This window comes from Saimiri boliviensis, chromosome 5, assembly GCF_048565385.1.
Source record: "Saimiri boliviensis isolate mSaiBol1 chromosome 5, mSaiBol1.pri, whole genome shotgun sequence".
NCBI classification, from domain to species: domain Eukaryota; kingdom Metazoa; phylum Chordata; class Mammalia; order Primates; family Cebidae; genus Saimiri; species Saimiri boliviensis.
The window spans coordinates 63,867,480-63,887,129 of record NC_133453.1 but is presented as its reverse complement, the minus strand read 5'-3'; the positions used below and the strand labels follow the sequence as shown (position 1 = coordinate 63,887,129).

At 33.8% G+C, this 19,650-nt stretch overlaps 1 protein-coding gene across 6 annotated transcripts in view; it reads right to left on the bottom strand.

The window, feature by feature from the left end:
• Positions 1–5,736: 5,736 nt before the first annotated feature.
• The window catches only part of LNPK (lunapark, ER junction formation factor), a 67,604-nt gene continuing 53,690 nt past the window's right edge, over positions 5,737–19,650 (bottom strand). For 5 of the 6 annotated variants that reach the window (XM_039470147.2, XM_010351819.3, XM_010351825.3 and 2 more), the window contains 4 exons: positions 16,887–16,992; positions 15,682–15,752; positions 14,711–14,881; positions 5,737–7,677 (listed from right to left, as the gene is read on the bottom strand). In XM_039470147.2, coding sequence (XP_039326081.1) covers positions 7,418–7,677; positions 14,711–14,881; positions 15,682–15,752; positions 16,887–16,992 — 608 coding nt within the window. In that variant the 3' untranslated portion in view covers positions 5,737–7,417. Of the gene's footprint in view, positions 7,678–13,065; positions 13,149–14,710; positions 14,882–15,681; positions 15,753–16,886; positions 16,993–19,650 lie in introns of all 6 variants that reach the window. The other variant, XM_074399442.1, reaches the window with a different exon arrangement.

Here is a 19,650-nt window from a genome sequence, read left to right as displayed (position 1 = left end):
AGAATATTTTTAAAGATGTGTGTTTTAGAAAGCTCCAAGAGCAATGTGGGCAATGGATCAAAAAGACAGAGAAACCAATGGGAGTTTGCCTAAATTGTGAAGAACAAGTTACCTGGCCCTTTCCCTACTCAATAGTTCAAACAATTTTAGAGTTGCATAATTCTCCACACTACAAAATCTGCATTAAGAGTATATTTCCCATACTACGTTTGTGGTCTGTGTGTTTGTGCATACTACCTATTCAATAGATATTGTCTTCTATGTGTTGGACACTGATAATAAAATGATGAGCAAAAACAGATATGGTCCTGCCTTCAAGGAGTTCATAGTTTCATATGGGAGATAATATTATGAAGGAACTTCAAGGAAGGGTGTTGAGTAGAGTGTCTGGCAAGTCTTAGGTTAAGACTGCTCTGAAGAAGTAACAATTATCACAAAAATATGATAAACAAAAAAGAACATTAATCTATTTTTTACATCTACCAAAGGAGAAGATTCATAGGTACTAAAAAGAGCATGGACTCAAAGATCCTAGGTTCAGATTCCATTTGCAATGCCCATAAACTAAATAGTCTTGGGGAATGAATTTAATCTGTTCAATAGGATTCTATCTCCTCACACGGTTGTGAAAACTGTGTGAAAGTACTTAGCATACAGTGCCTGACCAAGAGAAGGTATTCAAAAAATGTACATTTAATTTCCCACTTTCTTCACCCTTTGAAATATTTATTTTCATGAAAATAAATGATTTTTCCCAGTTGTCCTAAATCAAGCGCCAGATATCTGGTAAAAGGTCATTGGCAGCTGAAAATCTTGCCTATTCTCACAGAATCCTGGACTAAGAACTTAAAAATCTAATTTACGAGGGAGATTTTTGAGAACATTTTTTAATCCTCTCAGAGTACTTCCAACTTCCATCAATTTTGCTGCCAAAAAGGAAAGTATAAATACTTAAAAAATAGAGAAAAATGCATAAAGCAGAAAATCTAGGTTTTAAAAAGCATCAAATAATATAGAACTATATAATTGGATGGTGTTTTCTTCTCCTAAAGTCCATTAATAGAATGAATTAAACCATGTAAGAGAGACGCTCTGGAGGAACAAGAATGGAAAATTAAATGGAATCTAAGTTTCAAACACAGGCAAACTGACAAAGGACAATTGAGGCAGGATAGCTAATACCCAATAAATTTGGTAACTTTCAGTCATTTAAAAATAGCATTAAAGTAGAAAATGTAGATTCGTTTCTGAGAAAGAAAAAATTAGGCTGAGAAATAATATATGGAGTGATACAATTTAAAAAGGTTTTCATTCTGTACTCAATTTTCATTCTTGTTTGTATTCTAACAAATGTACTTTTCCATATTTATATATTCTGTCTACATTCAGAACCTGCATATGTTTACTTACTGACCAGTAGAATATACACTTAAAACTTTAATAATTTTGAAACAAGTCAAATTATGTAACTGTAAGATACAGCAGATCACCAATTCACAACCATCTCTACCTTGGTTCATCTTTACATAAGTATTTGAATTATTTTTAATGTCTTTTTAGGAGTTCATAAACTATATCTAGATCTCTTCTATAATTTTCACAATTAATTGAAGTTATACCAGACCATAACTCCATGACTATTTCAAAATACCTATTCATAATTCATAAATTATCTTTATTCTTTGGCCCTTCAACTAACTGATTTGCACACAGGTAATAAATCCAACAGGAAATATTGTGAAGTATATTTTAAGAAGAAAGTTTTAAGATCATTAAGTAGTTGCTGTCCACTGGACAAAAAGTAAACTTGTTGCATTTTTAAAATAACCTTAAACTCTGACACCAACATTGAAAGGCAGTGTAAAATTAATGGTTCAATACAAATCATCCTACATTAACAGTTAAGAGCTAAGTTCCAGCTTAGCTCAGATGCCTGCTATACCTAAGACCCTGTGTCTTAGCCCATTTGTGTTGTTATGGAATACCTGAAGCTAGGTATATTTTTAAAAAAGAAGAAGAAGAAGAAAGAAGAAGAAAGAAGAGGAGGAGGAGGAGGAGGAGAAAGAAGAAGAAAGAAGAAAGGGAGGAGGAGGAGGAGGAGGAGGAGGAGGAGGAGGAGGAGGAGGAGGAGGAGGAGGAGGCGGAGGCGGCGGCGGCGGAGGAGGAGGCGGAGGCGGAGGCGGAGGAGATGATGATTTGGCTCACAGTTATGCAGGCTGTACTGGAAGCATGGTGCCAGCCTCTACTTGGCTTCTGGTGAGGGCCTCAGACCACTTCCACTCATGGCAGAAGGCAAAGGGGAGCTAGTGTGTACAGAGATTACACAACAAGAAAAAGGGAGCAAAAAAGAGAGGGAAGGAAGATACCAAGCTCTTTTAAACAATCGGCTTCCATCGGGGGACAAATAGAGCAAGAACTCATTACTACAAGGACAACACCAACATGTTCATGGGGGATCCGCTCCATGACTCAAACACCTCCACAATGGGAATCAAATTTCAACATGAGATTTGCAGTGGTCAAACTAAATATAGCATCATTTCTAAATCATTTAGGGTTTTTGGAAACTCAGCATACAATATTTAGTGAAAATTATCATATAATCAGAATATCTGTCCCCTAATACACGAACATGTACACCCAAAGCTATAGCTCTCCTGATACAATTATGTTCTCCATAACAACGGTGACTGTGTGTCCAATGCATAAAATGAGTTTGTATGAGAAACAGCAACTTCAAGAATAAAAGGCCTAGCTTAACAAGGAGTAGCAAAATCTCTGAACTTGGGTTCCAAGTGGAATGATTCCAATTCAATTAAACGGATATTTTTTATTTAGTGCCCCAATGTCTATGTGAGTGGAAGCATATCTCAGATAGAGGAAAAGCTCAAGAAGGCTGAGAGATGAGAAAAAACTGTATATGCAAAGCACAGAAAACACGAGTATTGCTACTTTTAAAACATGTGTGTGGCTGGGGGAGGTGGCAGTGGCCATTGTTGTGGTGCCAATGTCAGCCATAACTAGGAGCAAAATTACACAGGGCTTTGCAGGCCTTATTAACAAATTTGAACCTCATCTCAAGAACACTCAAAAGTCACTGAAGGGTCTAAGCAATTGTGTAGCATGATTCATTTTTCATTTTTTAAAAACTTATGCTGCAGCACACAGAATAAATAGACAGCCAGGTTGGAGACAAAGAAACCAGTTAAGAGACAGCTTTGGTAATCTGAAATGATAGAGGCCAAAATTAGAAGGCAGTAAAACAGAAATCAAAAGTAAGTCCTCTGAAGTCATTTACCTGCATTCAAATCCCACATTTTCCAATTACCAGGTATACATCTTTGAGCAAGTTGCTTCCTGCTATGGTTCGAATGCTACAAAAAGCATACGTTGGAAACTTATGCTGAACTGTTGCATTGGAAGCTGGAGCCTCATGGAGATGTATAGGTCATGAGGGTGGAGCCCTCATGAATGGATTAATGCTCATTATAAAAGAGCTTGAGGTTGCAAATTCCATCTCTTGCTCCCTCTTGCCCTCTCTTATCCTTCTGCCATGGGATGACAAAGCACAAAGGCTCTCATCAGATGCTGCATCATTCTTTTGGATTTCCCAGCTTCCAGAACTGTGAGTCAAATAAATTTTTGTTCATCACTATACTCAGTCTGTGGTATTCTGTTACAGCAGCCCAAACGGACTTAAATACATATTATCTCTACAACTCAGCTTTCTCTTCCTATAATCCAAAGATAAAAATCTTCACAGGATTCTTGCCAAAGTACAAATAAAATAATATATATACAGCAGTTAGCATGTTGCCTGGCACAGAATAAGAGTGAAAATGTTTATCATTATTAATGCAATGCAAATAGAATAATGAGAATACTAGAAGATGTTTAGGAGACAAAAATTGACAGTTTAAATAAAGGAAAAAGATGAGTTTACAACTTCTGGCTTACAGAGTAATCTGTTTGATAAGATGAGAAACATAGACTGAATGTTCTGAAGGTTTGAAGGAAAAGATAGTGTTCATTCTTGAATATATTGATTGTGAGTTCATTCTTGAATATATTGTGAGAGACATGCCAGTAGGCAGGCAAATATATAGATCTGAAGTACAGGAACAGATCAAAGCTGGAGATCTGAGATTCAGAGACAGATGTTAAGTCCATGGGTGTTGAGAAGAACCCCTAGAGAAAGAATATGCACAGCGAAGAAATGATGACACTAGGTAGAACCTAAGGAACACCATCACTTAAAGGACATTGAGAGCAAGAGTCCAGATAAATAAGAATAATACTATATGATATACGAAAAGCTAAAAGAAAGTATCTCAAAGAGGGAGTATTCAACAATGTCAATAGTGCCAAGCAGTGAAACAAGAGGATTTGACGACAAAGTATTTATTCACATAGTATGCATCAAGTGTTGTGCTAGACCCCTGAGATACAGATGTGAATCGGAAAAGACCCTTGCACAAACAGACATGTTGTGAAGATGTAAACTAGCAAACAAATCAAATACAAATTGTAATAAGGATGATGAGCAGAGAGTGACATGATAAGAGAGTAAAAGGCAGAGGTCAGCTTTAGGTGGGAGTTTGGGAAGGCATATTTCTGAGGTAGAAAAATTTAAGATGAAATCTGAGGCAGAAAAGGGCATGGTCAGAGAACTGAAAGGAGTTCCATAGGGCTATGGCACAATGATGAAGGAAAGATGGAGAGAGAGAAGCTAGACCATGTTTGCAGATCATGCTCACAACATAGAAGAGTTTAGATGATGACCCATTGAGCATTTGTAATCAATGAAGCTAAGATCACTCTAGCTAATAGTAATTAACAGTTTGGCTTTCCTCATTATACTAATCTTAATAATCAGAAATAGGAAATTTTACTACTGTTTTAACCATTAACTGTTTATTAAAATAATATCCAAATAAGCTTTTCTATCTTAAAGGATACTACATGGTTACAAACATGTTATCTATTGCATTAATTTTACTAACCCCCATTTAACCTTCCTCCATATTTCTTTCAAAGATATTTGTCATAATATCTGTTTGAGTCCATCAAATGTCTCTAAGGTACTCACTCATTTTCAAGCAATGTAGATCAGAATTTGAATGTGTTATAACAACATGACTAAGCAAGATGTTGCTAAAATGTGTATGGGTCAATAACATACAAAGTATCTGATGAAACTCATCACCTTGGCCAGGCACGGTGGCTCACGCCTGTAATCCCAGCACTTTGGGAGGCTGAGGCGGGTGGATCACGAGGTCAAGAGATCGAGACCATCCTGGTCAACACGGTGAAACCCCGTCTCTACAAAAAATACAAAAAATTAGTTGGGCATGGTGGCGCGTGCCTATAATCCCAGCTACTCAGGAGGCTGAGGCAGGAGAATTGCCTGAACCCAGGAGACAGAGGTTGCGGTGAGCCAAGATCGCGCCATTGCACTGGGTAACAAGAGCGAAACTCCATCTCAAAAAAAAAAAAAAGAAAGAAGAAACTCATCACCTTAAAAAAGATTATATTCTATAGTTTCAGTTTCCTATTTCCTTAATCTATGTAACTATATACATACATACAATAAAGAAAAGTTGATACAGAAAACATTGGCTTGAATCTGAGCAGCTGAATTACACATTCATATTCCTTTTTAATTTCCTCATCTGCAAGAGGAAAAACTTATGGTCCTTCATATTTTAAAGGCGTCAATAAGAACAAATGCCATCATCAGGTAGTGTGCAAGGCACATTAAATTATTTTTAATTATTCCAATACCTCTCAAAAATAAATATAATTCTTCCCATTTTACAGATGAAAAAAATAATCACAGTGAGGTTAGATGACTTGCCCAAGACTACAGTCACGGAATTTAAGCCCAGTACAACAGTAGGCTCAAAAACTCTGGTTACTATACCAAGATGTCCCAAACTGTTAACAGATTGAGTTCCTTAACAAAAAAAAAAAAAAGAAAAGAAAAAAAAAGTCACATACATTAAATCATAAAAATAGATTTCTAAATAATAAAAATATTTTGTTCAGTTTTTCAGAAACTGTGTATAACTTAGAAATATTAGCCAGACACACCATTCTTATACAGGTATATTTTTCCCTTCAGCATAACAACTTGATTTTTACTTTTTTTATTGGAAAAGAGAGATAAAAGGAGGCTGTAACAGATAATCACACTGTATTTAAGGTCCAATAATTACCATTGAGTCAAGTTTTTTTCCAGTTAATCCTTAATACAAATATTAAATTCAATTAACTACCAGCAACTCACTACCTATTCTCACAAAACTTGTTTCTCAAAGTTAAAAATTACAAGTGGCTGGCATAAGATGTTCCTGAATCAGAAAAACCTAATTTCTGATTAGAACCTCTAAATGTCATGATTTCTCTTAACTAGAAAGGAAACAAGTCTGAATAAAAGTATCATAATTTGCTCTAAGCAGAATCTACAGATGTATTGTATTGTGAGCTCTTCCTCCTGAGATTTTTCAGGTAGGCAAGTCATCCACCAAGATACTGTTTGAAGAAGACTAGATATTTAACAAAATGAAACTGATGCCAGATTATTTTTATTTTCCTTAATAAAATACAAACAACAGCACAAAATTCACTGATATATATCATCATCTTACATGTATAAATAATGCTCAGAATTCAAGTACAGTCAAGTGCAGAAATATTTCCTATATGCTAATGTGTAAATATTAACTAATTACATACATCATGTGCCTCTGGCCTAGTTAAAACACATCAAAAAGAAACACTGCACTTGACTGTTTCATTGCATTCTCATTGAGAATTCGTACCAGTGCCTATGTAGTTACAGTTTTACTTAACTGTTCCATTGCATTCTTATTGACAATTCGTACCAGTGACAATGTAGTAATAACTACAACTTTCATACCACTCAATGTAAACACCTAAGTAGACATCTCCCCCAGTTGTAAATATCTCAGGAGCTAAAAGTCTATCAATTTTTAATAATGAAGTAGTCAAAATCTTAACTGAGTTTCATTCCTTAAAACAAACACAATTAGAGAACTTACTCTTAACCAAAGTTCTTCCTATGCCAAGATGGATATTTACAGGCTATACATACAGAAAACAAAACGCAATCATGTTTGTTTACTTTTACAATGGGCAAAAAATATCTAAAAGCTGTCTCAATAGTGTGGATCTTTGTAGATTCAAAAGGACCTTACTTCACTGATATCACTTGCTTTTAATTTTAATACCCAGTATATATAACTTTGCGATGTTCAAATAGCTAGGCAATCTGAATTCAAATGATACACAAGCATACCCTTTGAGGGGCAAGAAAAGAAAGTACCACCGAAAAAGCAGTAACTGACATCAACAAGACTATAAATATCCAGTTGAAGGCACGTGGAAGCATTTACTACTCTGCCGTCAAAGAATCTCCGCTTAGTTCAGGATCAGGAATAGAATCAACTCTGGGAACTGTGGAGGGGGCTTCCTCATTCTCAGTCTCTTCTTTCTCTTCAATCACTGAGGCTTCCTCATTCTCAGTCTCTTCTTTCTCCTCTGGTTCCTCTGAGTCAGATGCTTTCTCAATCACTTGGTTTGTCTGTTCTGTAGCTGGTATTTTGTCATCTGTCTGCTCTGTACTATTACCAAGAACATCTTGTTCTAAAGATTCTGAAAAGATAAAGATTCAAGACTTTAGGAATAACTGAATGTTAAAACTGCTAAGTAAGGCAAGCAAAAGATACACACACACACACACACACACACCCCATACGGTTGTCTAACACTATCCTTCAAATCTTTTAAAATAAGTACCTTACTCCCTTTACAGTTAGTATAATTGAAGAAAAAAAAAATAACTTAGATAAACCCATAAATATACTTTTTCTAATGTCCCATATTTTCATACAAAATAAGTTCCTAAAGACATATCTGAAAGTTGAATGTCCGAAAATCGTAGCCCCAAAAGACTTATGTGCTGTAATACCATAGTCCAGCAAACAATGCAAATGTATTAATGTCCAGATTGTTTCCTGAAGAAACTGTTTCCCTTGTGTCCAGGCAACCCTGTGAGCAATGTGTAAATGTGTACTTTCGTGTGTGTGGGTGTAGGTGGATGGTGCTTTCCTACACGGATGTACATCTCTATTATCCAAAAACTGGGATGTCAGGGTCTACCTTTTCCAAAGGCATGACAAGTCTCTCCTCGTCCCTCTGCAAAAAACAAGTCCTCGGTATTTAACTTCTGGGTCAGAATGTGCTACATACCTAGCATGCTAGGGAGAGAAAAAGAAGGAAGGGTCTTTTAACCCCACCTTCACAGCAGAAGCTAAGTAAGTAAGGGTACTAGTCCCCACATGAAACTTTACACCTTTTAACCTCTAACTCTTTTTAAGTATTATTGAATTCAAATCCCTTATTATATAACAATTATATTAAATAAACTGCCTTTAATTCTTTAAAGAACAGGACAGGTGAGGGAATAACTGGAGCAGACAACCTTTGGGAACACGTATTTCTACATTACAGATAAAAATCTAGCTTTAAGGAATTTATTTTTGTAAAAAATAGCAATTAATATTTTTGCTAGGAGAAATATGGCTAAACCACATCAGTTAAGAAAAAAATAAGATTTTTCTACTCTTACAGATGATTGCTTATGATATACTACAAATGTTACTGATTCAAAAAATCTGGAGGAAAGGCCAGTCTTAGTAAAAAGTTCTAATTAAGTTTCTTGTATAATACAGGCCAGTTTTGCTAAATAAGTAAAATTGTTTTGCAAATAAATTATATGTTATATGCACGTGTTAATATGGAAGTCTTAGAAATCCATGGTTTTACCATACCAGTTTTAATAAATACAGATTATCTATATTTCACATACCTTATGACAATACTTTTAAAATATTTAAAAAGAATTATTTCTTCAAAGAGATATCTTGGACTCTGGCTTATATAATTAATTATAACCACTTTCCTCCTTTTTATATGTAGAATAAAGGTCCGAATTCCACAGTTAGAAACGTTTTAGTTATTAAATTATAGTAAAACTTAATGATGTTTTGCTATATGAAACATTCCTATAATCACAAATAGTAAAAATGTCTACAAATTAATTTGTACCAAATTTCATTTTTTTAAATCCTATTTGTATCTTAATATGGAACTTAAAGTGGCACTGCTACACCCTTGGAATCTTACAAAATATCCAAGTTAGAAAAGCAGTAAGTCACTCGAATTTTGTTATTTCAATGTTCCAGAGCAGAAAGGAAAAGCAGAAAGGGCAAATGAAACTACAGGCATGTACAAATCATTTCTGCTACAAGAGCAAACAAGTTATTCATGGAAAACTTCAGGAGTCACCAATCATTTGTAATTCTACCCTCATAGAATTTATCCAAGATAGAATTTTAAGAGTCATAGTTTTCCACAACTCTCCCGCCATACAGCAATATTTACTTGGCAAGAACTTCATAATTTCTTATAGTTTGGTAAGCCTTCTGAAACAAACCAATAAAGCCACAAGAAATGAAAAAATAAAAAGCTCAGAATCCAGGATGTAACTCACCAATAAACATGTTTAAGTGAAAACAGGCCCACATAGTTTGTCATATTCTGTCTGACAGACTGCCTCAATACTGTATTGAAACAGGAGAGGTATCAAAATTCAAGGCTTGTCATATTAAAGTTTTGTGTTTATTTTCAAAAATAAACTTTACTAGTCAAAGCTAATTTAATATACAAATTCTGGGGCCATAAAGAAGTAGTTAATACAAGGAGGAGAACTACAATACTGAAATTTTTAAATGTCTGCAACACAAGAATTCAAAGAAATACCATGTGCTATCATAATCAGAAAACAACATGATACACAAAGTTTTCCAGTCACTATTGTACTTCAGAGAATATGTGAAAGACTATAAAACTGATGAAATGATGGGTGGAGATTGAAAATAATCAAAGAGGCTATTAATGATTACTTTTCTTCTCCTGGGTTAATTTGCAGAAAAGCAATTTTTTAACAGCAGTAACACTACAAAAAATTGGTATGTGACATGATACCTACAATGTAGACATCAGCTAGTCTAAATAAAATAGTTAATTGTTGGATGCCAATGCCATTTTGTAAGAAGTCATCAAACAAGATCTAAATAATTAAGTGTAAAGATTAACAGAATTACATATCAATTTAATAACCACAAAACTTTATAAGAAGATTAATGTGTAACAAACGTGCTTTTTTCATTTCTATGGAAGCACATCATTTGCCTATTCTAACAAAAACAGCAAATTTCTTCCATGAAGTTGTAGTTTATTCCAACAGCTTGTTGGAATAAATATATTTCCAAAGATGTTAATATTTGGGCATAAAATACTGTAAGAGAAACCAGGCTTTGTGTTCATACTAATTAAAGAACCCTACTCTTCACTGTATGGCCCAGTGCAAGACAAAGATATGAAACAATTACCTGAATAACCTAATTCCATCTGTAAGAAAAACTTTAAAATTCACTCTGGCATATATAATGCCAAGAAAACAATACACTACAATGTGATAAAACAAAAAATAATCCATGCATTTTGTTTCTTTCCCCAATCCTGCCATCAGCCCACCCCAACATCAATATTCTTAAGAGAGTCGTTTGGGCAAAGTCTAAACTCAGCTAGAAAACTGAAACTCATAAAATAGCATAATTATATAAGGAATATCACTGCCTCACCTATAAACTACACACATGCAAAAACATGTAAGAATATCATGTTTAGGTTTTTACTCTAGTTCTTGAAAGAACAATTTTTTAAGAAAATTAAATAGTCTAGCAAAACAACTTCATATATTTTTGCCTTGCTAACACATAAAAATTTTGCCTTGCTAACACATCAGTGCCCAGTATATATGTAGGCTACAAACTTACCCAATGACTCAATACGTAAAATTCAATTAAATTATAACCAGTCATAAGAAAATAGCTACTATTCAACACATAGAATATCATTAATTATTTGCCATTTCTGAACAAATCAATTAGGAATTTTTTGTTTTGTTTTGTTTTGTTTTTGAGACAGAGTCTCACTCTGTCGCCCAGGCTGGAGTGCAGTGGTGCAATCTCCGCTCACTGCATCCTCCACCTCCAGGGGTTCAAGCAGTTCTCTTGCCTCAACCTCCTATGTAGCTGGAACTACAGGTGTGCGCCACCACACCCGGCTCATTTTTGTATTTCTTAGTAGAGACAAGGTTTCACCATATTGGCCAGGCTGGCCTCAAATTTCTGACTTCGTGATCCTCCCAAAGTGCTGGGATCACAGGAGTGAGCCACTACACCTGGCCAAGAGTTTAATTATTAAGCAATGATCTAAAACTATACTACTAAGTGAAGGTGTTTTAGAAAAGGGAGTCAGAAGACCAAATGATCTCTATGTCTAAAACAAACATTCAAAAACATACTATAAGCAAGTTTATATCTTGAGAAAGTGGCACACAAGTAAATATAAACAAAGGTATAGGAACATTATTTCATGGATCCGGTAAATAAATGGAATTCAACAAAATTTACATTACCAAATAGTTTAATTTTCTGGTGTATCAAAACAAAAATACTAAACACAGAATTTTCCCTTGTTCATCACAATCTAATGGTAACAGTATTTTGTATAAAAGAAAGGGAAGGACTAAAATCATATTATCAAGTTAAATTTCACCTTATATAAATTTTACTTGCTATTTTTGATAGTATTGATTAGATACCATGAGTTTTATTATTAGGAAGTTATTTCTAATTGGACAAAAACTGTATTCTACTGAAATTATTGCATGAAACCTAGACAAACACAACTGAGCAACAAAAACACAGTATCAACATTAACATTTTTTAAACATGGTAGTCAAAAAATCACCGCACTAGAAGACTAACAATGTAGAAATCTAGAACTCTAATGATTATCACATATCACAAAAAGGATCCTATGTATCAGTATTTAGAAAGCACATCTTCTAAGAAAGGTAAAACTGATAAACCACTTTAATGTGACTTAGCAGAGATTCAAGTATTATGGTGCTATTTATTTAACCATAAAAGAAACTGAGGAACCTAAAAGCAGTTCATTTCTTGGCGTATCATATTTAGTATGTCCTCAAAAATACAATCTATAGCCCCAATTTCTTGTATTTCTTTAATAATCTATTACCAAGGCATCCGGATGTAAAATTCCAGAAAAAAAATATATTCTAGGTATTCAGGTGAGAAATTAATGGGAGAAATTTCTTCTAGGTCTCCTCCTTTGACAAAAACTTTCCAAGATTCTGTAAGTTTTTCTAAAGAGCAGTCCAGAAACTTTAACAGCTTTGTGCCTCATCCTAAATGCAAAATCTTCCAATATCAGAATCCAGGCAAAACTTAATTTCAAAATCCTTATATCACAGATTGAAAAATATATATTTCTTCTATTCATTCTTGACTGTTCATAAAAATAGTTACTGGTATCTGTTTAAGGAAAAGTTCAGATGGAAGAAAGTTATCTTTTGGTTCTATCTGTAACTTCAGTAACTTAATCTCTACAATTTCTGTTGCTATCAAGGAGCCACTTCAATACTTTTAATAATATAAGAATTAAGCAGAGAAGTTTTTTTTCAGACCTGAAGTATCTACATCATTTAGAAATCAGAAATCTAAAACACTGGCTGTTAGCAAAGAGTAGATGATTGAGATAATATGGTTTTAATTAATAGTTCAACATAATGATAAGCCACCAGCATTCAAAACAAATGCAGCTTCATCTGTTCATAATAAATACTTCTAGTTGTTTACAAAAGGAAGCCAGCTTGGAATTGATAACTGTGTGTCACAATTATTGAGTTAGAAGTCTTCAGAAAGTTTCAATCTTCTGGAAAGTCAAAGAAGAAAAAGATGCTCATGGCCACTTTGATGAATCCAAAGAGAAGTATGAAAGTTATTATTCTAGAAACTACCTTAACCAAATGGAATTGTTGCTTCAGTTTTTAGCATTATGGAGTTATCAAACTCTGCCTCAAGTTCTGTCTTCACCTAATAACATTACCTTATTTGGGTTGAGTTTGAGCCAGTAAGACTTCTTTCCAGAGATTTCAGACAGAAAATGAGACATCTGGGGTATTGCTCCTCCTAGATTAGATGAGAAGGAAAGGTATAGCTGGGTGTTGTTTGCTAACTATCCATCTTGACCTTAGCAGAAGATATATATGGCAGAAGTCCCATATAAAGCATGGAACTCATTATGAAGACTGTTACTCTGTTGACTGTTTTTCTTGTCTTGTCTATCTTTTTTTTTTGGTCCCAACTATTATCTTTCAAATATTCACTTTAGCTTCTCTATGCAAGACTAATGATGGAAAAGACTTCAATTTTTCCTCTAGGCATCTTCAGTATGAAATCCTTTAATTTTCAGTTCCAAGAGGCTGCAATGGGAAGGCAGGTGGTTTGCATGTGACAGCATGCAGCTCAAAGCACGACTTAAGCAAAAGAAAAAAATTGTCATTCTGTTTGGATCTGATGCTGCAGACTTGGAGAAGATGAATGCATTGATTCAGTGTTGAAAGTATACAGGCCTCTCTCATAGCTATCTGTATTCAAATTCGTTTCAGTATTTGTTAGTAAGCCAAGCCAAGCCCAATTCAACACACGCATTTTAGGTCCACTCGTCAAAGTTAAAAAATACATAAAGATACTCAAATCCCATACTAAATTTCTGATATCTGAAAATTCACTGCTTCATATGATGTTCTCAATTAAAGCAACTTTTACAGTACTCAATGTTTTTATGAAGATAACAAGTATACATAAATTATAATTACTAGAAATTAAAAAGAATCCTAACTGATAAATTATGGGAACTAAACTTCTAATATGCATTTTTTTTTCTATATCACACATAGCACCAAAATATTATGGCCTAGCTCATAATTTTGGCAATCTTTATAATTCAGAGCTGATTAACAAAGAGTTCTAACCAAATATTAATGCTGTAGTAAGAAAGAGCTGGCAATAGTCAAATCTCCCACCTAACCTTTTCCATTTTTTCATGAAACTTTCTCAAGAATTCCTAAAACAGAATTGTAAGGTGAATTCTAAAACCCAATAAATTCTGTTTCTCTAAAATAAAGTTGATTTTTACATCAAAGGCAATGTTAATCTTGTGAACCTTTATAAATTGTCTGTTTCAATGAAATATCAGTCCTATAGATACAGTCATCTAAAAAAATGCAAGGATAACATTATAATTCCAAAGTTTCCTGCTTTCTGGTAATATCTACCAATTCATGTGGTAGATGCAAACCTATTTTATCAATGCTAATCACAAATCTTGTACTTTATCCTTTGAGTAGTTGTTTCATAATTCCAATAATCTGTTTCATTCAGATAAATTGAAAAAATTATCCCATGAAAATATTACTAATCAAATCTCCCAACGGTTTTTAGAAAAGGTCACTCAATAAACAATGTTTAACCAGCAGATGCTAGATGTTGCTGATCACAATACAATCTGCATGTTAAAAGTGAAACACATCACACCAATCACACAGGAGTCTACAGTAACAGAGCAATAGCTGATATATGCATGCTGCAAGATCTGATAAATTAATCCATCCCTACCTAAAAGCATTATGCTTTTATTACTGTTAAATAACAAGATGTTATTAAGGGACAAACTGTTTAAATAGCCATACCTTCGTTAAACTGGTTGTCTGATGAAAGCACACTTCCCGATGGCAAGGGGCCAACTGAACTTGAAGCTTCCACTACCTGCCTCTTCTCAAAACTAAACTCCGGAAGTCTTGGAGCCTGAGGTCTGGTTTTTCTTGCAGGGTTCAAGAAAAAACAGTAGGCACATCGAAAAGCTGCAGAGAATATTTTAAAAATAAGCAAAACCACAAACCAAACAAAGTTCAAGGACTAATTAGTTAACTCACAAGATTACTTTTGCAGATATTCAAAAGAACCCTTTAAAAGTTACTGTATTTGTTATTTTAATAATATGGTAGATGTTCTAAACAGAACTAATTTACAGCATATTTCCTAATTATTAAAATTAAAATTGTAATTTTAAAAATTAAAGGCAGAAAAGTCATAACAGATTATATAGCAGGCTAACTATGTAATAAGTTACCCAGCAGGTTGATAGCAAAATAATGATTTAAATGAATTAGTGAGATTACATTTCTAGTCACCAGAATCATTAGGTATTTTAAAATCCAGAACCTTGCACATTTACCCAAGAAAATGCTGTACACAGTATTTTAGAAGCATTTTAAATTTACCACAGTAGTTTTTAATAGGGGCTACACATGAGAATCATCTGCAGAGCTTTAAAAAATGTACTGATGCCTGGACCCCATAGTCAGTCCCTTAAAGGAGACTCTTTGTAAATGGGTCCTGGGTATCACAATCATTTTAATCTCTTCAGGTGATTGTGATGCACAGTGGGGTTTGAGAACAACTGGCCTAAAGACTGTTCATTATATAGGAAGAACCTAAATTGTCTTCTCTGCTTTGCTCTATGTACCAAAATAAGGATAATATGCTTAACCAATGTATACAAAGAGAATACATAAGATAAAATGACAACACATAGAAAATGGCATAGAATAAAATATTTCAAAGTAAAATATTTAAATCTCATTGCCCAATAAGAACTCACCAATATATTCAAATTCTTCCTTCAAAGCCATGCCATTATGAGAAAAACACTGCTGACATATAAGTGCATACCTACACCATAAGGAAAAAGGAACAAACCAGTTACAAATGTAGACAAAGCTTATGGGAGAGGTTATTTTAGCCATCATGGCTAATTTATATTTTAACATAGCTAAATATGCCATAACAAATTATATGATAGTAAACCACACACAATATTTGTTAAACAAAAACCAAAATTAACCAAAGCCCAAATTTCAAATATTTAAAAATATAATTTATACATCAAATTTAAAAAAAACTAAACAGCAGTTAAATGAATATGTCTTTACTCAGTTAGCAGAAACATATTTGATAACTGAACACTTAAATTTTGGTGTTTCCCAAAGTATGGTCCTGAGGATGAAAGCCTCCAAACCTGTGGTCAGATAAGGAAAGTTGGAACCCTCTTAGAGATTCACAAGGAATATTATTAAAACCTGAGAGGTCTTCCAGCAAATAAACACATTTAATTTTGTTTAGTCCTACCCAAAGATTAATTTCTATACATGATTCCTATACCTTTCCCAGTTACACTAAACATCTTTCTCATTTTCTATTTATATACTTTCTCAGTTCTCTGTGGATATACTCAACAAATACTTACCTGTATCAAATGTCATTCTATTTTGAATAACATACAATTAGGAGGGCTATCAAACACCTACTATCCTATGAATTTTTTAAAAATCTACACTTTGATAATTACTCTGCACATATCATATTCCTAGAATTATTGTAAGAATAACTGGAAAAGCATTTTCAGAACTGTTAAGTACTAAATAAGTGCAAATTGCTCTTAATGTTATTAAAAGTACTACTATCACCAACTACAGTACTGATATCTATAAAGCTCCATTTCTTAGAACCTATCAGGGTTGCACTATGTTTTTGCTCTTTAAGTTTAAAAGTTTCAATGAAATAATCCACTTTCTCTAAAAGTTACAGCAGAGTTAATATTTTTTCCAAATGGATTTAATCCACACTACATTGTCAAAACTTCTACGGTCAAACAATTGAATATGTACTCTTTTGCTGGGCTATAAAATACTCCATTATGCTCTAAAATCAGAAAATAGGTGTCACAAAACTGTAGAACATCTAGTATGTGCACACACACACATCCTGATTTTGTTTCCATTGATCTGCCACCCCAGTAAATATTACCTGTTCTGTGGACCATCACCAACCAAATATTCAACAATTCTATCCAAAGCACCTCGTTCTCGGGGGAGAATAGGTCTTGCTAAAGGTGGACCTGGAGGATGAAGACCTATTAAATAAATACATATAAAATTTATATGTATGAAATACACATAAAATTTAATTCTATTATCAAGAATTATCTATGCTTAACACTTTTAAAAGGTTTTAACAAAATATTAATTCTTACAAATCTCTGAAGACCATTCAAATTTTCATTAAAAATACTGCACTACAAAAATATATTTAAATATGTACTAATCTACATAATCTACTAGATTCCTACTATATAATCTACTAGCAAATACGATTATGCTTAATTCTGTTCAAACTGATTTTTTTTTAAATGCTCCAACTCTTAAAAATCTATGTAATCGTAAATCAGCGGACTTCCATTTCAGATCATAACAGAGTAACAGGAGTCAGATTTAACGTCCCAGCTAAAATACTGTGCAAAACATATGAAGAAACAGTTTTAAAGATACAGGATATCAAGCAATGTAGGTTATTGTTCCCTGAGAAGACTAAAAACAAGACACGCCCCAGGTTATTGCCTACAGAGAGTTTTTACTCAGCAGCGAAAGGAAAATAAACCCAGCTGAAGGGTAGCAGACTCTCATAGTTGAGGAGACAAAGCCAGAATTCTGAGGAGGCCAAGGCAGCTTGAGTTCACAAGAAAAAGTACCAAGGATGAGAGAAGGCACAGAGAAAGAACAACAAAGATCTACAGAGGGTTTACTAGAGAATTCAGCAGAGTACTGATTGGTGCATGCATGTGAGAAAACTATCTGAGGATGGAGGAAAAAATTACCCAAAAAGGTGAAAAGAAAGTGTTCATACAGGGCCAAGAATATTGCCCATTTCCATTAGAGTGGAAAAACCTCCTAACACATAGGCCATTGAGTATTCAGAAGAGTGCTGTATAGGAATTTTTAAAATCTAGCATTCAATAAGGTAAAATTCACAATGTCTGGCATCAGATTAAAAATTACTAGACATGCCAATAAACAGGAAAATATCACCAAGAAGAAAAATCAATCAAAACTGACCCAGAAATTACGAAAATTACTGAATTAGTAGACAACTAATTCGTATGACTGTATTTCATGTTTGAGAATCTAGAGATTCAGCATGCTAAGTAGACATGAAAAAAACTTAAAACCAAATTGAATTTCTACAGATAAAACTATAATGTCTAGTATTAAAAAATCCAGATTATGTGTACAGCAGTTTAGAAACTGCACACACAAAAAACTGGTGAACTTTAAGACAAAGCAATAGAAACCATACAAAATGACAGTCAGGTACAGTGGCTCATGCCTGTAATTCCAGCACTCTGAGAGGTCAAGGCAAACAGATCGCTTGAGCTCAGGCATTCAAGACCAGTCTGGGCAATAGGAGGAAGCCTCATTTCTATTTAAAAAAAAAAATAGAAAAATAGAAAAATTAGCTGGGTGTGGTTGCGTCTTAGTCCCAGCTACTCAGAAGGCAGAGGTAGGAGGGCTGCTTGAACCCAGGTCAAGGCTGCATTGAGCCATGATCGTACCACTGCACTCCAGCCTGGGCAACAGAGCAAGACCACAGAACAACCTCAAGCAGCCAATATATTTAATTGGAATCCATCAAGAAGAGGAGAGAAATGAATAAGAAGACAAAAATATTTAAAGAAATAATGTATATTTTATAAATTTGATGAAAGCTATAAATGCACATATTCAAAAATATCAACAAATCCCAAGCACAAGAAACGTAATTTTGTTCCAAGACAGTGAATGACCAAATTGCTTAAAACCAATAATAAAGAGAAAAATCTTAAAAACAACCAGAAAAAAAATACACTATGTACAGAGAAAGAGATAAGAATAACAGCAGACTTCTCATCAGAAAAGATGCAAGCCAGAAAATGATGAAACAATGTTTAAAGTTCTGAAAGAAAAAACTGTCAAAAATTCTATATCTACTGTGAACATCTTTTTTAAATGAAGACATTTCAGATATAAAAAACTGAAAGAATTCATCACTAGAAGAAGAGCAATACAAGAAATGTTAAAAAGAAGTCTTTCAGGCAGAAGTAAAGTGATAGCAGATGGAAAGTAAGATCTACACAAAGGAATAAAGAATCTAAAACAGTTATCATGTGGGTAAATATATAAGACTTTTTATTATTTAAATCACCTTACAAGATAACTGACTGCACTGTATTATGCATTATATGTAATCTAGAGATAACTTAAAAGTATATGGAAGGATAAGTACAGATTGTATACAAATACTATGCCATTTCATATAAGGGAGTTGAGCATCTGAGGATTCTGGTATCCACTGGGGGATCCTGGAAACAGTCACCCATGAATATACGTTCTTTCAAGTAAATAGAAAACATTTACCAATACATGGCATTCTTAGACATAAAATAAGTATCAATACACTTTTAAAGATTCAAATAACACAATGTATGTTTTATAACAATAAAATTCATTAGAAATCAGCAGCAGATAAACATCTGAAAAATCTCCAAATATTTGGTGACTAAATAACACACATTTGAATAACCCAGGACTCTAAGAAAACAGGACAATTAGAAAGTATTTTAAATTGAATGAAAATGGGAAAAAAATCAAAATTTATGATATGCAGCTAAAGCAATACTGAGAAAAAAGTTTGTAATGTTAAACACCTATATTACAAAAGAAGACAGGACTAAAATCCATAATTTCAGTTTCCTCAT